This window comes from Sebastes fasciatus, chromosome 15, assembly GCF_043250625.1.
Source record: "Sebastes fasciatus isolate fSebFas1 chromosome 15, fSebFas1.pri, whole genome shotgun sequence".
Lineage (NCBI taxonomy): Eukaryota > Metazoa > Chordata > Actinopteri > Perciformes > Sebastidae > Sebastes > Sebastes fasciatus.
The window spans coordinates 29,215,058-29,231,097 of NC_133809.1; the positions used below are offsets into that span (position 1 = coordinate 29,215,058).

At 39.8% G+C, this 16,040-nt stretch overlaps 1 protein-coding gene across 4 annotated transcripts in view; it reads left to right on the forward strand.

Moving 5' to 3' along the window:
• Window positions 1–15,395, forward strand: part of LOC141784003 (disheveled-associated activator of morphogenesis 1-like) — a 31,483-nt gene extending 16,088 nt beyond the window's left edge. For 3 of the 4 annotated variants that reach the window (XM_074661670.1, XM_074661667.1, XM_074661669.1), the window contains exons 9-26: window positions 237–340; window positions 454–520; window positions 687–804; window positions 905–1,043; window positions 1,799–1,857; window positions 2,377–2,564; window positions 2,681–2,938; window positions 4,209–4,316; window positions 4,651–4,748; window positions 6,211–6,295; window positions 6,563–6,669; window positions 8,333–8,421; window positions 9,177–9,345; window positions 9,681–9,788; window positions 10,840–10,900; window positions 11,093–11,227; window positions 12,872–13,042; window positions 15,064–15,395. In XM_074661670.1, the coding sequence (XP_074517771.1) occupies window positions 237–340; window positions 454–520; window positions 687–804; window positions 905–1,043; window positions 1,799–1,857; window positions 2,377–2,564; window positions 2,681–2,938; window positions 4,209–4,316; window positions 4,651–4,748; window positions 6,211–6,295; window positions 6,563–6,669; window positions 8,333–8,421; window positions 9,177–9,345; window positions 9,681–9,788; window positions 10,840–10,900; window positions 11,093–11,227; window positions 12,872–13,042; window positions 15,064–15,264 (2,265 nt within the window). In that variant the 3' untranslated portion in view covers window positions 15,265–15,395. The remainder of the gene's footprint in view (window positions 1–236; window positions 341–453; window positions 521–686; window positions 805–904; window positions 1,044–1,798; window positions 1,858–2,376; window positions 2,565–2,680; window positions 2,939–4,208; window positions 4,317–4,650; window positions 4,749–6,210; window positions 6,296–6,562; window positions 6,670–8,332; window positions 8,422–9,176; window positions 9,346–9,680; window positions 9,789–10,839; window positions 10,901–11,092; window positions 11,228–12,871; window positions 13,043–15,063) is intronic. The other variant, XM_074661668.1, reaches the window with a different exon arrangement.
• The last annotated feature ends 645 nt before the right edge of the window (window positions 15,396–16,040 follow it).

Here is a 16,040-nt window from a genome sequence, read left to right on the forward strand (position 1 = left end):
AAAATGCAAAATGATCGTGGACAGCTCAAATAATCGCGATCAGGCGATAATGTAATAAGTGCGATAGACAGATATCGACAGGCAGAACTAGTGGGTTGACATGAGCAACAATACAGAAGCAGGGTATTTCAGTGACACTATAATGGGTTATATCTCATGCACATATATGTAGTCCCTGTATTTTTACACATGCTTCAAGCATTCACAACTGATGTTCTTCTCATGTGTGTTTTTAGACCAGTCTGGAGTTCCGCACCCATTTGCGTTATGAGTTTCTGATGTTGGGCATTCAGCCGGTCATTGACAAGCTGCGCTCCCATGACAACGCCACCCTGAACAGGTACATTACGCTGGCATTCTGAAACATCAATACTTTGTCATGGAACTAACAAAAACAAAACAGGTCAGGGGAACATATTTGTATTTTGAGTATGTTGTGTATGTTGTTTGCAGACATCTGGACTTCTTTGAGATGTTGAGGAATGAAGACGAGCTTGTGATGTCCAAACGTTTCGACACTGTGAGTTATTTTAGAAAAACCTTTACACTGTCCAAAGGTTTTCTTTATATTACGTCCTTTAGATCCAGTAACCAGCTAAATTAACATATTAACACACACTGAATATTATTAGTAGTAGGAGTAACGGTGTAGTGTATAAACCTGCTGATGAATGTCTTTTTCTCAGGTCCACATAGAAACTAAAAGTGCCAGCCAGATGTTTGAGCTGATCAAGAAGAAGCTGAACCATACTGAAGCTTACCCTCACCTCCTGTCGGCACTGCAGCACTGTCTCATGCTGCCACGTAAGACCGCCTGTCTGCCTACAACTTACTTATTTACTTTTTTTGAATCACCATCAACTGACCCATGACTGCAGCCGTTCTTCTCTCTATCTGTCTGCAGATAAGCAGAGCAGCACCACACTCCAGTACTGGGTGTTGTTGGACCGGATAGTTCAGCAGCTGGTTCTGCAGACGGACAAAGGTGAAGACCCTGACGTCGCTCCACTGGAAGACTTCAACGTAAAAAATATTGTACGCATGTAAGTTTCCAGGGTTCCTAACTTTGGGGCATGGTGAGCATTAGTGCTGCAAACTCTACAGGTTTTAGTCATGACGGCAGATGAGAGTCAAACAGAACCAGTGGAACAGTGCTCTCTAGGATAAGCACCAGTTTACACATTCCACATTCAGACAATATTTTTCAGGGTTGCTCAATAGTCTGAATGGTAATCCTTATAGTTCTAGTAGTAATCCCACAAAATCTGAATGATTCAGAGAAATACTGTGTCATCAACCCAACATTGATTTGAATAATTAACCATAAATGTACAGCTATCTAACAAAATGCACCTCTTGCTGATGATGTAATATGGTCAAATAAATATTTAGCATCAGCTTTGTTTGTGAAATTTTTCTCTTTTTAAAATAAACTTCTGTTTTCACAGGAAACTATTAGGTTATGTTTAGAGAAAGATTGTGGTTTGGTTAAAATAAATGTTTGTTACGTAGTAAAGTAGGCTACGTTACATACGTGACGTAATAATTCTACGTATGCAGCGTAGTAACGTTTTGTATGCAACATAGTAACGTCATGTATGAGACATAGTAACGTTACATATGCAACGTAGTAACGTTACGTATGCAACGTAGTATTGTTTCATATGCGACATAGTAACGCTACATACGCGATGTAGTAACATAATGTATGCGACATAGTAACATTACATATGCAACATAGTAACGCTTCAGTTGTGTGTGTGTGTGTGTGTGTGTGTGTGTGTGTGTGTGTCTATAGGCTTGTCAAGGAGAACGAGGTCAAACAATGGAAAGAAGAAGCTGATAAAATGAGAAAAGGTAAACACAAATACATGCATATATACAGTATACTGCATGTGGAGGGGCGGGAGGGGCGGGAGGGGCGGTTAGAATGCTGCCTCCTGTTAAACATACCAAGGAGAGAAATGGAGAGTTTGGCTGGACTGGTCAGTTTGAATATATACAATATGTTTCTCCACCATGCACAAAAGAATAATAAAATCAAGACAATATTACCTTTCTTTTTATGTTTTAATTAAGTCACACGAAAACAGTTTATTCTTTCAGTTTTACATGTTGCTTATTTGATCAGCTGGGAATAAATGCTTAGTAGTTAGTAACTTTGCTAATTTCACTACGTAATCAATGAAACAAACTAGACCTGCAAAGCTGGTACATCAGGGTCCAAGCATGCAACTCAGAACCCAAATCATGGTAAATAAGTACAGATGCTGCCAGATTGACTGTTTACTTTGAATAACTCAACCCTAGTTTACAGAATGAACAACCTCCCATAAGCCACTTGTTCCCAGCTGTCTCTCCTTCCCTTCTCTCCAGAGCATCAGAACTTACAGCAGCGTTTCGATAAGAAAGAGAGGGAGTGTGAGGCCAAGAATGAGGAGAAAGAGGACATGATGGTGATGCTGAACAAGATGAAGGACAAGCTGGAGCGAGAGAGCAACGACCACAAGCAAGCTCGACTGCAACTGGGAGAACTGTCTGCTCGGCTGCAGCAGCTCAGCTCTGTATGTGCACCAACAACACACACATTCACACAATTCATGTATGATCTATAGTTTCTCACAGCTTTACAATGATGATGTCTTCGTTCATAATGAGTACACGTCTGTTCTCTTTTCAGACTTCCAGTGTTCCAGGAGGACCTCCTGTGACTGCTGGTGGTTTAGTTCCTCCTGGTCCTGTCCCGACCACCCCTGGTCTTCCTCCTCCTCCTCCTCCCCCACCACCCCCTCCTCCAGGAGGCCCACCAGTTTTTGGCGTGTCTCCGTTCGCCCCACCTCCTCCACCAGGAGCTCCACTAGGAACTGCCCAGAAGAAGAAGAATATTCCTCAGCCAGCTAACCCACTGAAGTCATTCAACTGGAACAAACTGCCTGAGGTACACTGACTACTGCCAGACCCATTCGTACTACTGTTGCTGCTGCTACAACTGCTATTGTTACTGCCTTTATGGAGGCATTATGTTTTGGGGTTTTCCGTCCGTCCGTACATCTGTCCGTCATGATCACAAACCTCCACCTGGACTAAAGGATGACCTGATTAGATTTGGTGGTAAAAGGTCACTGTGACCTCACGTCCGTCCCATTCTCGAGAAAGCGGTACCTCAGGAACTTCTGGAGGGAATTTCTTCAATTGGCACAAATGTCCACCTGGACTCAAGGATGACCTAATTAGATTTTGGTGGTCAAAGGTCACTGTGATCTCATAAAACACGTTTTTGGCCATAACTCAGGAATTCATGTGCTAACTAGGATGGCACCCGGTGAGCGTAGACCTCCGCCAAGTGCCCGAGCACGATCGCCTCCCCCCCTCTCTGTTCAGCTTGCGCCATCATCCATGTGTATTTTTGTTTATGTTGAGATCAGCTGTACGTAGCGGAGCATCGTAAAACACGTCATTCAAACTGGACAGAAACAAAATAAAACTCACCTAAACTGTCGTTGTTGCTCTTTCCAACAATCACCAAGTGTGATTTGGTCGAACTCAACTGTAATTTCACTGAGTTTAATGTGAAAAAATGCAGATTCTGCAGTTGTTCCTCCACACCCCCACCCCCTGTTTTCTCTATGTCTCTCTCTCTGACGGAAAGAGGCGGGGTCAAGCGTTATCAACGCGCCATCAGTTACACTGCGCATGTGTTATACCCAGAGGTCTTAATGTTCTGGCTGATCGGAATCCTAAAAAAAGTTCCTGAATCCGGATCATGGTCAGGATCGCCACCAAAAATAATATTTGTTCTTAAAGTGTGCTGGAGTAGCATATCACATGACATTAAGCTACACTTGAGTCAAATATTTTAAAGGGACAGTGTGTAGGATTTGGCGGCACCTAGCGGTGTGGTTGCAGATTGCAACCAGCTGAATACTCCTCCTATTTGTGAGCATCTTCAGTGGGAACCAATGGGCTTGGAGCTGAGAGCCATAGAGGGAAGTCAGACAGTATTGAGAGACGGACTAACACAATGTAGGTTTTGGTCTTCGTGGGATTTGTTGACAGTAAAAAATATCTAGAATGACATCAGACTGATCCTCTAATCAGTGAATGAATATCTTCTTTAAGAGTAAACAGCTGTGAGTTGCAGTTGGAAAGGATGTCATTTGGACCCTGAATTAAGATTATGTTGACACATGCGTTATTGTTTGTTTCAGAACAAGATAGAAGGAACCATATGGAAAGACATCGATGATCTCACGGTGTTCAAAGTTCTGGATCTAGAGGAGTTCCAGAGGACCTTCTCAGCATACCAGAAACCACAAGTATTACACACTGAAACTAAACACATCACATCCCTGCCATGTCTTCAGCAACACTGTCATTTTCTCTTTTGCCTTTTACTTTATGTTCATCTATTCTTTGTGTCATATACATACATACATTTATATAGTTATTTTCATTGTGTCACATATTTTAGCACTGCTACATCTTATTTCCTTCATGATTTTGTTGTACTGATGTTTAAGTTATATCTCTTTATGTTATCTCAAGATAATGATATTGTCATTATCTAAATGACAAGTTCCCAGTCTTGTATTATATATTGTTCTGCATTTTGTTGCATTCTAACTCTGTCTAACTCTTTCTCTGTATTAGCAGAAGGATGCTGAGGATGAACATGCTATTAAGAAAGTCAAGGAGCTGTCCGTGATCGATGGCCGCCGAGCACAGAACTGTAACATTCTGCTCTCACGGTCAGTGAATGAATGAAAACAACAACGTAGGCTGTCGATAATGGAAGTTATACACGGACACTGTTTGTTGCTGTTAGTATAATGAAGTCCTTTGTGTTTCCTTGTGCTGCTGTGCATCCTCTGTACTCCACATTTGGGGAGGAGGTGCAGATTCAGCCCACTGGCATGTAGAACTCCAAAGGAAATTAGATGAGAAAAAGTCTGTATTTAAAGCCATATGTGTACAATCTACATCAGATTATAGCAATTTTTTTTAAATGATTCTGATGGCACAGGGCAGGGGTCACCATGGGCCAGTTTTTTACAGGCACAGTAGAACCATGGGCCTGTATGTTTTCACTATGGTTTTATTGTTATTTCTTTTGGTTCATTTAAGAACACTGTTTTAGGATTGTATATGATGGCAGATGTCATAAATTCTCATTAAAAAGTTAGACTAACAGTGTTACAGCTAGGGCCGTGTATTGGCAAGAATCTGGCGATACGATACGTATCACGATACCGTGGTTACGATTCAATATATTGCGATATTGTAAGAGATATATTGCGATTTTTTAAATCAATTTTTGGAAAACTGTCATAGGATAAAGAACACACCACCATATGCATAAAATTCAGAGTAAAAAAGGTTTACTTTTTTCTACAATCTGAACAGTGGGATCTGCATTTGCATGAATCACAGTCCCTTTAACATCCATTATCACAGCTCTACTTCGAGAGGGTGAATCTCTTTGCTAATGAAATAAAGTATTGACTGAGTTCATCTTTACCTATAAAATATTAATTGATAATCAATACAGTGTTTTAAGAGAAGCGATACAGTATCACAAAACATAATATCGCGATATTCAATTTTTTCGATATTTTCTCACACCCCATAGTTACAGCAGTTTATTTGGCAAAAAATGGCTTTCACACCCACAATGAACAGTGACCTGCTTGATTTATGATTTATGAATTAAAGTATTGTTTCTGACACAAATGTGTTATGGTCAAATAGGCCACCTGTAAAGTTGTTAGACTTCATTTCAGCTTCATGTACTATTCAAATAGTACGCCTCTCTTCATTATTAGACGTGACAATGTCACATTTATTGGGATTTAAATTAGCATTGTATTTACATTGTTATATCTAGAGTAGATTTATGAAGTATCATGTAAAAGTTTTAATGCAAACTACAAAATGGAAAGCTTCAGGTTATTTTTGGGGGGCCAGATATTTTCGTTAGAGGGCCATGTTTCAGGGTTTCATTATTGATATACTATCACTGGAAGTCACCAAAGTCAGAAGAACTTCACACCCTACTCTACGCGTACTGTAGGGGTTTTTACATTTTGTTTGGTATCAGTTTAATGTTAAGTGGGTTGTTTACATACACAACATATCATCTTATTTTAGGGCTTTTCTTTTAATTAAAAAACCTTTGTATGAAAAAGTGTAATCTAAATGAATGTGTTACAGGCTGAAGCTGCCCAATGAGGAGATCCGCCATGCCATCCTGACCATGGATGAACAGGAGGACTTACCTAAAGACATGCTGGAGCAGGTAAACATGCACATGAACATACAAAGTAACGCAACATAGGCTTTTGTACTGATGTACTACGTAACAATATATGTTGGTATCGTTATATATATAGAAGATTTTAGCAGCATCATTCCCTTTTGGATTTGGGGATAATATTGGATCAGTTCAATTGAAACATTCTTATTTATTTTGGACTCATACATGTCTGATAAATAAATAAATACATAAAGGATTTATCAAATGAAATGCACATATGATAGTTTGTGTGTGTGTCTGTGTGTGAAGCTTCTGAAGTTTGTTCCTGAGAAGAGTGACATTGAGCTGTTAGGAGAACACAAGCATGAGCTGGAACGTATGGCCAAAGCAGACCGCTTCCTGTATGACATGAGCAGGTAAACACAATGAAACACAAACACACACACGCACGCATCAACACTTAGCCTGTATACGTCTTTCAACATGGCAAGACCATAACAGACTACATGTATGTATGCTATATCACAGCTGTACAGTGTGTTGAACGAGCAAGCAGTCGCAACTACAAGCAGGAATATATAATAAATAATAAATTGTTTGGTTTTATATATAACCTTGCTTGGACACCCTTTTTGTCACATTCCCTGAGCCAGTTTGTGACATATGGGGGCTCGTCCGGGATCTGAACCCGGGACCTCTTGCACCCGAAGCGAGAATCATACCTCTAGTGTGTGACAATATCAGTTTAAGTGTACGCTATATTTAGAATATTTGTATCGCTTTACCTCGCCATCAGACAGCCCTTTCTGGCGGGGAACTGAAGCCGTTATATCACTGTCTTTAAAGTCACCAGACTCCATACACAAAAACAGTAATTTTACCTTGAATGTTTGAGATAGCAGCACTGCTGAACAGAGGCCAAAGGTCACAGTATCACTAACTCATGGTATAATTACACTTACTTAAACATTATATGCATGGGTATTTTTTCAAACATGCCTACATATCTCGGGTCTGTAGCAACCCTGCACTTGTACAACACAGATGAAGCCATATATTAAAATGATATTGCTTGTAAACTTTTCATAATGTATTATCAACAATAACAAACACACAAAAATATATTCTTATCATTGCGAGGCCCTGCTCATCTACATGCATGTAGCACGCTCAGTTTTAAAGCTACATTTTGGTGATGAAAAACTGGCATGGTTATTTTCAAAGGGGTCCCTTGACCTCTGACCTCCAGATATGTGAATGAAAATGGGTTCTATAGGTACCCACGAAGCTCCCCTCTAAAGACATGCCCACTTTATGATAATCACATGCAGTTTGGGTCAAGTCATAGTCAAGTCAGCACACTGACACACTGACAGCTGTTGTTGCCTGTTCGGCTGCAGTTTGCCATGTTATGATTGGAGCATATTTTCTATGCTAAATGCAGTACCTGTGAGGGTTTCTTGACAATATTTGTCATTGTTTTGTGTTGTTAATTGATTTCCGATAATAAATATATACATACATTTGCATAAAGCAGCATATTTGCCCACTCCCATGTTGATAAGAGGATTAAATACTTGACAAATCTCCCTTTAAGGTACATTTTGAACAAAAAATGTGTGATTAATTTGAGATTAATCGCAATTAACTATTTTAATCTATTGACAGCCCCAGTTCAACGAGTTGGGAGGAACAAGTTGGTTCATGAATTAATGGTCTCATAACACATTTCCAATGAAAACAAAAACACATTTCTGTCAGACTATTTTAAAAAAAATATTGTCTTTGGTTCCAAAGTTGACGAATTCATGACAGTATCAAAGAAAATAAGGAAGAGAAGGGGGGATAAGGGTAGGAAGAGAGGTACATTTTGAACAGATACAAAACTTGTTATTAATTTGCGATTATTTACGATTAAATATTTTAAGCGATTGACGGCTCTAGTTTGTAAGTTTCATCAAATAGGGATTTATATCAAGTGATATACAAAATAGTACTGTTACAATGTTGCCAGTGACTCTTTAGAGACATTCTGGGGTCCACTCACAGTTTTGCTGTCTAATTTGTGTCCTCATCCAGCATCAACCACTACCAACAGAGACTCCAGTCTCTCTACTTCAAGAAGAAGTTTGCTGAAAGAGTGGCTGATGTCAAACCTAAAATCAAAGGTAATCCTTTCTGTCCCGAAGGTTCATTAGTTCACATTGAATAAATGAATGAGTGGAGGGTTACATTTGAACCTAAGGTACATGTTACTAATATGGATGAATGCATTAGTGTCTTTAAAGAGGACCTGTTACGCTTATTTTCATTGGATACTTGTATTTTGGGTTTCTACTAGAACATGTTTACATGATTTAATGTTAAAAAAACGCTTTACTTTTCTCATACTGGCTGTGCTGCAGCAGCTCTTTTTACCCTCTGTCTGAAATGCTCTGTTTGAGCTCCTGCCCCGCCCCATCCCAAAAAAGCCCAGTCTGCTCTGATTGGTCAGCTGGCCCACTGTTGTGATTGGTCAACCGAACCAAAGTCTTCAGACTCCGCTCCAGCTCCGCTAACTTTGTTTGAGGGTGTGACAAACTAACTGCTAGCCAAAATGTGTTACTTGGTGACATCACCACTTTACGGAAGAAAAGGCGGGACAAGCGAGGTGTTTCAGGAGCAGTGTTTCTGTGGGGGAGAGTAACTCCCGTTTGGCGTGGACTTTACAACTTTGCAGACCTTTTACATGCACAAAAACTATATGTATATAAAACACTACAGGAAAGGGAAAAAGCACAAAAGTATAATAGGTCCTCTTTAAATTCAGTTTTATATCCTCTGCTGGAGATATGATAAGATATTAGATGTTACAATATTTGATTTCAGTTCTGTCTGTGAACATACAGTATATGACATTCCCTCTTCGTCTCTGTGGTTTCAGCTCTGAGTCTTGCGTCCAGGGAGATGGTTCAGAGCGGGACACTGCGTCAGCTCCTGGAGGTGGTCCTAGCCTTCGGGAACTACATGAACAAAGGACAACGAGGAAATGCCTATGGATTTAAAGTGTCCAGTCTCAACAAGATAGCTGACACCAAGTCAAGCATTGACAAGTACAGTTCACAACATGGCTTTGTACATCGTAGGCCTTTTTCACAGAAGAGGCGTTGACATGTGGCAGTAGGGGAAGCAGGTGTAAATAATACAGGGACCCGGTATTGTTCATGCTGGCTGTCACACTGTCATGGCTTGAATAGAACACTCAGTGATGTTACTATAATAAGATCGTTGATGTTATCAGTAACACCTGTGCTTTCCTGCTATGACAAGTCAAATGTCTGCTGTGGAAAAAGGTCTATTTGCAAGTTGATCTATTTCTTCTAAAAGCCACTGCGAAGTGATAACTGATGAATGAATGGTGTGTGTATGTGTGTGTGTGTGTTTGTAGAAACATCACTCTGCTCCACTACATGATCACTGTGCTGCAAAAGAAGTACCCTATGGTGACAGCTTTCAGTGAAGAGCTACTGAATGTGCCAGAAGCTGCTAAAGTCAAGTAAGAACGAACCGACACACACACATGCATTGTTGAAGTAATACAGAATCAAGTCTATTGAAATAATGGGGTTTTAAAGGAACAGTGTGTAGCATTTTGGGGGATTTATTAGCAGAAATGTAATATAATATTAATTGTATATTTGTATATTAAATAACCACATGAAAATAAGAATTGTTTTTTCCTTGGCTTGGAATGAGTCCTTCATATCTACATAGGGAGCGGGTCCTCTTCACGGAGTCTGCCATGTTGCTCCTCCATATTTCTACAGTACAGCCTTGGAAAGGGAGGAGTGAGCGACAGGGTACTCAGTTGGTTGCAATCTGCAACCACACCACTAGATATCACCAAATCCTACACACTGTTACTTTAAATATATTGTGAGCCTGGTTTAGTCATATTTATAAAACTAGAAGCAGGCTATTTAAAGGTGCTAAATACGGTATTGGGAGCATTTCTATCGCCTCTCAACGGCTCTCAACATGGCGATGGCGAGCCAGCTAACAGTGCTAACAGCGTTAACAGTGCCAAACACGGCAAAAGTGCTGACAGAGCTAACACTGTTAAACTGGAGGGTGGGTAGGACAGCGTTATTAGCTGTAACCGCCGTATGAGAGCAGTGCAGCACAGCGGCTGTGAGCTAGCAAATGAGGCAATAAATGCATGCGTGGCCAGCCCGGCTATGTCAACAAAGCACAGAGAAGCTCTGATTACAACACACATAGAGGGTAGCAAATAGTTGTTCGCTGCATATCGACTTTAGCAATTTTAACTCACAGGCGCAGTTTGCGTTCAGGGGGCTCACTGAACCCCGTAGAAATGCATCTATATTTTTATAATGACGTAGAACTAATAATGTATTGTAATGATGAATAATATCGAATAATTGCTGTTCCCCAAGAAATAGTTCCAGTTCCAACACTCCCTAAAACCACAAATGTAAAAAAAAAAAGTTGTTTTATTATGTGTGATGCAGCTGACATGGCTGTCATGTTACTCATGATCTCTAACCCTCCCATGTGTCTCTCTACCTCTTTCACCGTCTCTCCAGTATGACAGAGTTGGAGAAGGACATTGGCAGTCTGAGATCTGGCCTCAAAAGTGTTGAGGCGGTGAGTGAGCTCAGCAGAGCTTGAAAAACTGTTCAGTATTGTCTAAAATTGTAAATCAATTGTAAAGAAAAGCAAAAGACACATGTATGGAAAATATTCACATATGTGAAATCAGTGTGTGTGTGTGTGTGTGTGTGTGTGTGTGTGTGTGTGTGTGTGTGTGTGTGTGTGTGTGTGTTTGTCCATCTCCAGGAGCTGCAGTACCAGCAGGGTCAGTCCTCTAAGGGTTCTACCGATAAGTTTGTCCCTGTGGTCAGTCAGTTCATCACCATGGCCTCCTTCAGCTTCTCTGACGTAGAGGAGTCACTCACTGAGGCCAAAGAAGTGGTGAGTGGGCAACAGATAACTTATTCACATTTATTTTCTGCTTCTGCCTTCAAAAACAGGTAACATCATCATAACACTGAGCAGTCTGAGGGTGTAAATAGTAGCCAGAAACCCAGTTGAACATCTATGGGAGATTTTGAATCAATGTGTTATGGTGCGTGTCCACAGGATCCATCATTTCTACACCTCCCATTCATTGTATATGTAAGTAGCCGTGCAATGCATTCTGGTAATGCTGCGGTGCTTTTCGAGAGTCATGTCAATTTTATTTGTATAGCCCTAAAATCACAAATTTGCCTCATGGGGCTTTACAATCTGTACAGGATACGACACTCTCTGTCCCTTACAGTACGACCCTCTCATCGGATAAGGAAAAACCAACCTTTTAACAGGGAAAATAGAATAAAACCTCAGGGAGAGCAACAGAGGAGGGATCCCCCTCCCAGGATGGACAGATGTACAATAGATGTCGTGTGTACAGAGTAACAACATGATGAAAATGCAACATAGACAATCCATATGACAAAAATGAATACATATAATGTGAACATATGTGAGAAGGTGGATCCAGGAGGATGTCAAGCAGCTTCCCGGCGTCGCCAAACAAATAGAGCCAGAGCAACACGACCTCCTCTCCCCGCTAAACAGATAGAGCCAAAGCAACACAACCTCCTCTCCCCGCTACACAGATAGAGGCAGAGCAACACGACCTCCTCTCCCCGCTAAACAGATAGAGCCAGAGCAACACAACCTCCTCTCCCCGCTAAACAGATAGAGCCAGAGCAACACAGCCTCCTCTCCACGCCAGATAGATAAAGCCAGAGCAACACAACCTCCTCTCCCCGCTAAACAGATAGAGCCAGAGCAACACAACCTCCTCTCCCCACTAAACAGATAGAGCCAGAGCAACACAGCCTCTTCTCCACGCCAGATAGATAGAGCCATAGTAACACGACCTCCTCTCCACGCCAACCAGATAGAGCCATAGTAACACAGCCTCCTCTACACGCCAAACACATAGAGCCAGAGCAACACAACCTCCTCTTCACGCCAACCAGATAGAGCCATAGTAACACAACCTCCTCTCCACACGAAATAGATAGAGCCAGAGCAACACAAACTCCTCTCCACGCGAAATGGATAGAGTCAGAGCAACACAGCTGTCAATCATCTATCGTGATGCCATCAAGCATCTAATGCCGGGAAGCAGCGCGACCCCTTGCGCCCAAAAACTCCCCTGTGGATACCTACCATTAGACAGTGCTCTGCTCTCCAACACCATCATTAGGCTAGGAGTTTACCACTGCTTCCAGTCTTTATGCTAAGCTAGGCTAACTATGTCCTGACTCCAGCTCTGTAGACACGATATCTTGATATTTATCTTCCCATCTTCCCATCTCACTCTTGGGAAACAGCAGATAAGTGTATTTCTCAAATTGCTGTAATTCCATTAAAATCTGTCAATGGGTTGAATATTCATGTTTGCCTTCACCTTACGTTACAGCATCAATGTCCCTTCAGTACCCTTTTTTCTATGAAACTCTGACATAGTACATGAAGTTCATTTGTAGCCTTTAGCAAAGAGACAAGAATGAAGCAGCTGACCAAATGACCACCTTCCACCCTTTATGTCTCTTGTTGAAGTTTGTGAAGGCACTGAAACATTTTGGAGAAGACTCGTCCAACCTGCAGCCGGATTCGTTCTTTGGGATCTTCGTCACTTTCCTCACAGCTTTCTCAGAGGCCGAACGGGACAACGCGAACATGGCCAGACGCAAGGAGGAAGAGGAGAAACGGGCACTCATAGAGGCGCAGGTTAGAAGACGTTATCAGCTCAGATAAGAGAGAGATGTTTGAGAGGATACATAACTGGGGGTGTAAGAAAATATCGGAAAAAACGAATATTGCGATATTATGTTTTGAGATACTGTATTGATTCTCAAAAACACTATCAATTAATTAATAGTTTACAGGCAAAGATAAACTCAGTCAATTCTTTATTTCATTTGCAAAGAGATGCACCCTCTCAGTGTATGTGCCCTCTCAAAGTAGTCAATCAATCAATCAAACTTTATTTATATAGCACCTTTCAAACAAGTCAAATGCAATTCAAAGTGCTGGACAGACAATTGACAAAATGTAGAATGTTAAAAAAGGATTTAGAGACTAATGCACACCAAAACAACCAATATAAAAGTTAATTTAATAAGAAAGCAATAAAAGATGGGTATTTAAGATAATAAAAGATAAATAAAATACAAGGAAATAAAAACAACAATAAAAATAAATAAATAAAAATGATGAAACTACACAAAATAAGCAGATTGTATTAAAATAATATAATTTTAATAAAATAAAATAGAATAAAAGAGATCATAATGATCAGTAATAAAATGTTGATTAAACAAAATAGAGTAAAATAAACACTATAATGATGATGATAAATAAAATAAGTATAAACAATAAAACCATAGAGTTATAAAACACTACATAAGAGCCAGACTAAATAGATGGGTTTTTAGTTTACGTTTAAAAAAATCAATATTTTCAGCTCCTCTCAGTTCCTCTTGAAGGTCGTTCCAGTGGCTGAAAGCAGAAATGTTTTTGTTCTGCTTTGTGGAAAAACTAAAAGAGAAGAACATTAATCGTAGCTGATTTATTGTATTCTTTGGAAGACCACAAAGGAGAGCGTTACATTAGTCAACCTGCTAGTTATAAAAGCGTCATCAGTCTCTCTGTGTTGCTCAGAGAGTGCTTTGATGTTGGATGTTACAGGGACTGTGATAAATGCAAATGCAGATCTGATTGCATAAAAAAGTTTTTTACTCAGATTTTATGCATATGTTGGTGTGCTCTTTATACTATGAGTTTTTCTAAAATTAGATAAAAAAATCACAATATATTGCCTTACTTACAGTATCGCAATATATCGCAATATATTGAATCGTAACCCCTGTATCGTGATACGTATCGTATCACCAAAATTCTTGGCAATATACAGCCCTAATACATAATGTATTTGGATTGGAGTTTGTTACGTAGTGGTTAAAGCAGGGGTCAGCAACCTGCGGCCCCTCTCCAGTGGTTCCCTGTGGATTTTTAAAAATGGAAATGAATAACTGTTTTTGTTTACATTTTCATTTTTATTTATCATTGTTGTAGGTCTATGGTACGACGGAGTATCAGGGCCACATTGAGGAAAAAAAGAATAAATCTGAGATTTTGAAAATAAAGTCATAGGTTTATGAGAAAAAAGTCGTAGTATTATGAGAATAAAGTCATAATATTATAAAGTAGTAATTTGTACGTGTTATTTTCTTTTTTCTTGTAAAAAATGACTTTATTCTCGTAATATTACGACTTTTTTTCTCGTGAAGTTATTACTTTTTTCTCGTAATATTATGACTTTATTCTGGAAATCTCAGATTTTTTTCCCCTCAATGTGGCCCTAACACTCCGTAGTACATTTGCTCTTTGGCCCTCACTGCATTAGACTTATATAATATATACTTAGACTATAAACTGTGTTACCTTCATCCCAATGCTCAAATGTTTTGCGGCTCCAAACAGATTTTTTTTTGCCTAAAATGGCTCTTTTGATAGTAAAGGTGGCTGACCCCTAGGTTAGAGAAATAAAAGTGTTAAGTGTTGTACACTTTATGCACATTCATCAGAACATTTTTGACATAAACTTGTGAGAGCTGACATCACTGTCATTGCCTACCCACTTTCCCTGTTTCCATATGATACAAAGTCTGATGATCACCTCATTCCTGGATAAATGTACAGTACATCCATCCACCCTCTGCTATCATGATCTCTCTCTTCTTCTCCAGCTGAAGAAAGACAGGGAGGCGAAGAGGGCCAAAGCAAATGAAGGAGAGGAGGGCGGTGAGTTTGACGACCTGGTGTCCGCTCTGCGCTCTGGAGAGGTGTTCGATAAGGATCTGTCCAAAATGAACCGCAGAAAACAGCGGAAACAAAATGTGTTCGACAGCAGCCGGGAGAGACCATCAGTAACAGAACTAAACCAGTAACAGGAGAACCATTTAACCTTCGAATGTGTGACGTCATATAGACACTGGAGCGGTCTGAAACCGTTAATTCTGCAACAAAGTAATTTATGAAACTTAATGAATGTATCTAAGTGTGAAGCAGAACGCTTCCTCTTTATGCTATTATAATAATTCAGTCTGCTTTGACCTGTTTTGAGTGTTTTATGTTCATTTAATGGATTTGTTTTGTTCAAAAGAGGAAGAGAATAGCAACAAGAATGTAACAAATTATAGTGGTATAATAATACCCCTGTACGTATCAAAGTTCTGACAGTTTCCTCTCTGTAATGTGTTTGTTTCTGGCTGTCAAACATTACTAACATCCTGTTTTTAAACTACAGTTTGTAGATATCTACACAATTATACCCTGCCATAGCTGCATTTATAAAGTTAATGTTATCATTTTTAATATTTACAATAATTTTGAACAAACCACTTTTTGTTTTTGGGGTGGATTACATTCCTTATAAATAGATGATTATAATTGTTCTTCTCTAACCAAGAATCAGTATTATCAGTTGATACGGGTTTATATATACAATATTTAAAGGAATACTTCACCCACAAAATGATCATTTGTATATCAGTTACTCACTCTGTGTTACCTTGAATTCTAGAAGAAAACTTTCTCCCATGCCTCCACGATGAATGGAGATTTAGAAATGGAGAAGAGTCTTGATGAATTGAAGTAAATGGGGGTCGCCTTCAACAACAGCAAAACTATATCAAAACATATGTTTACAAACTCCACTACACAA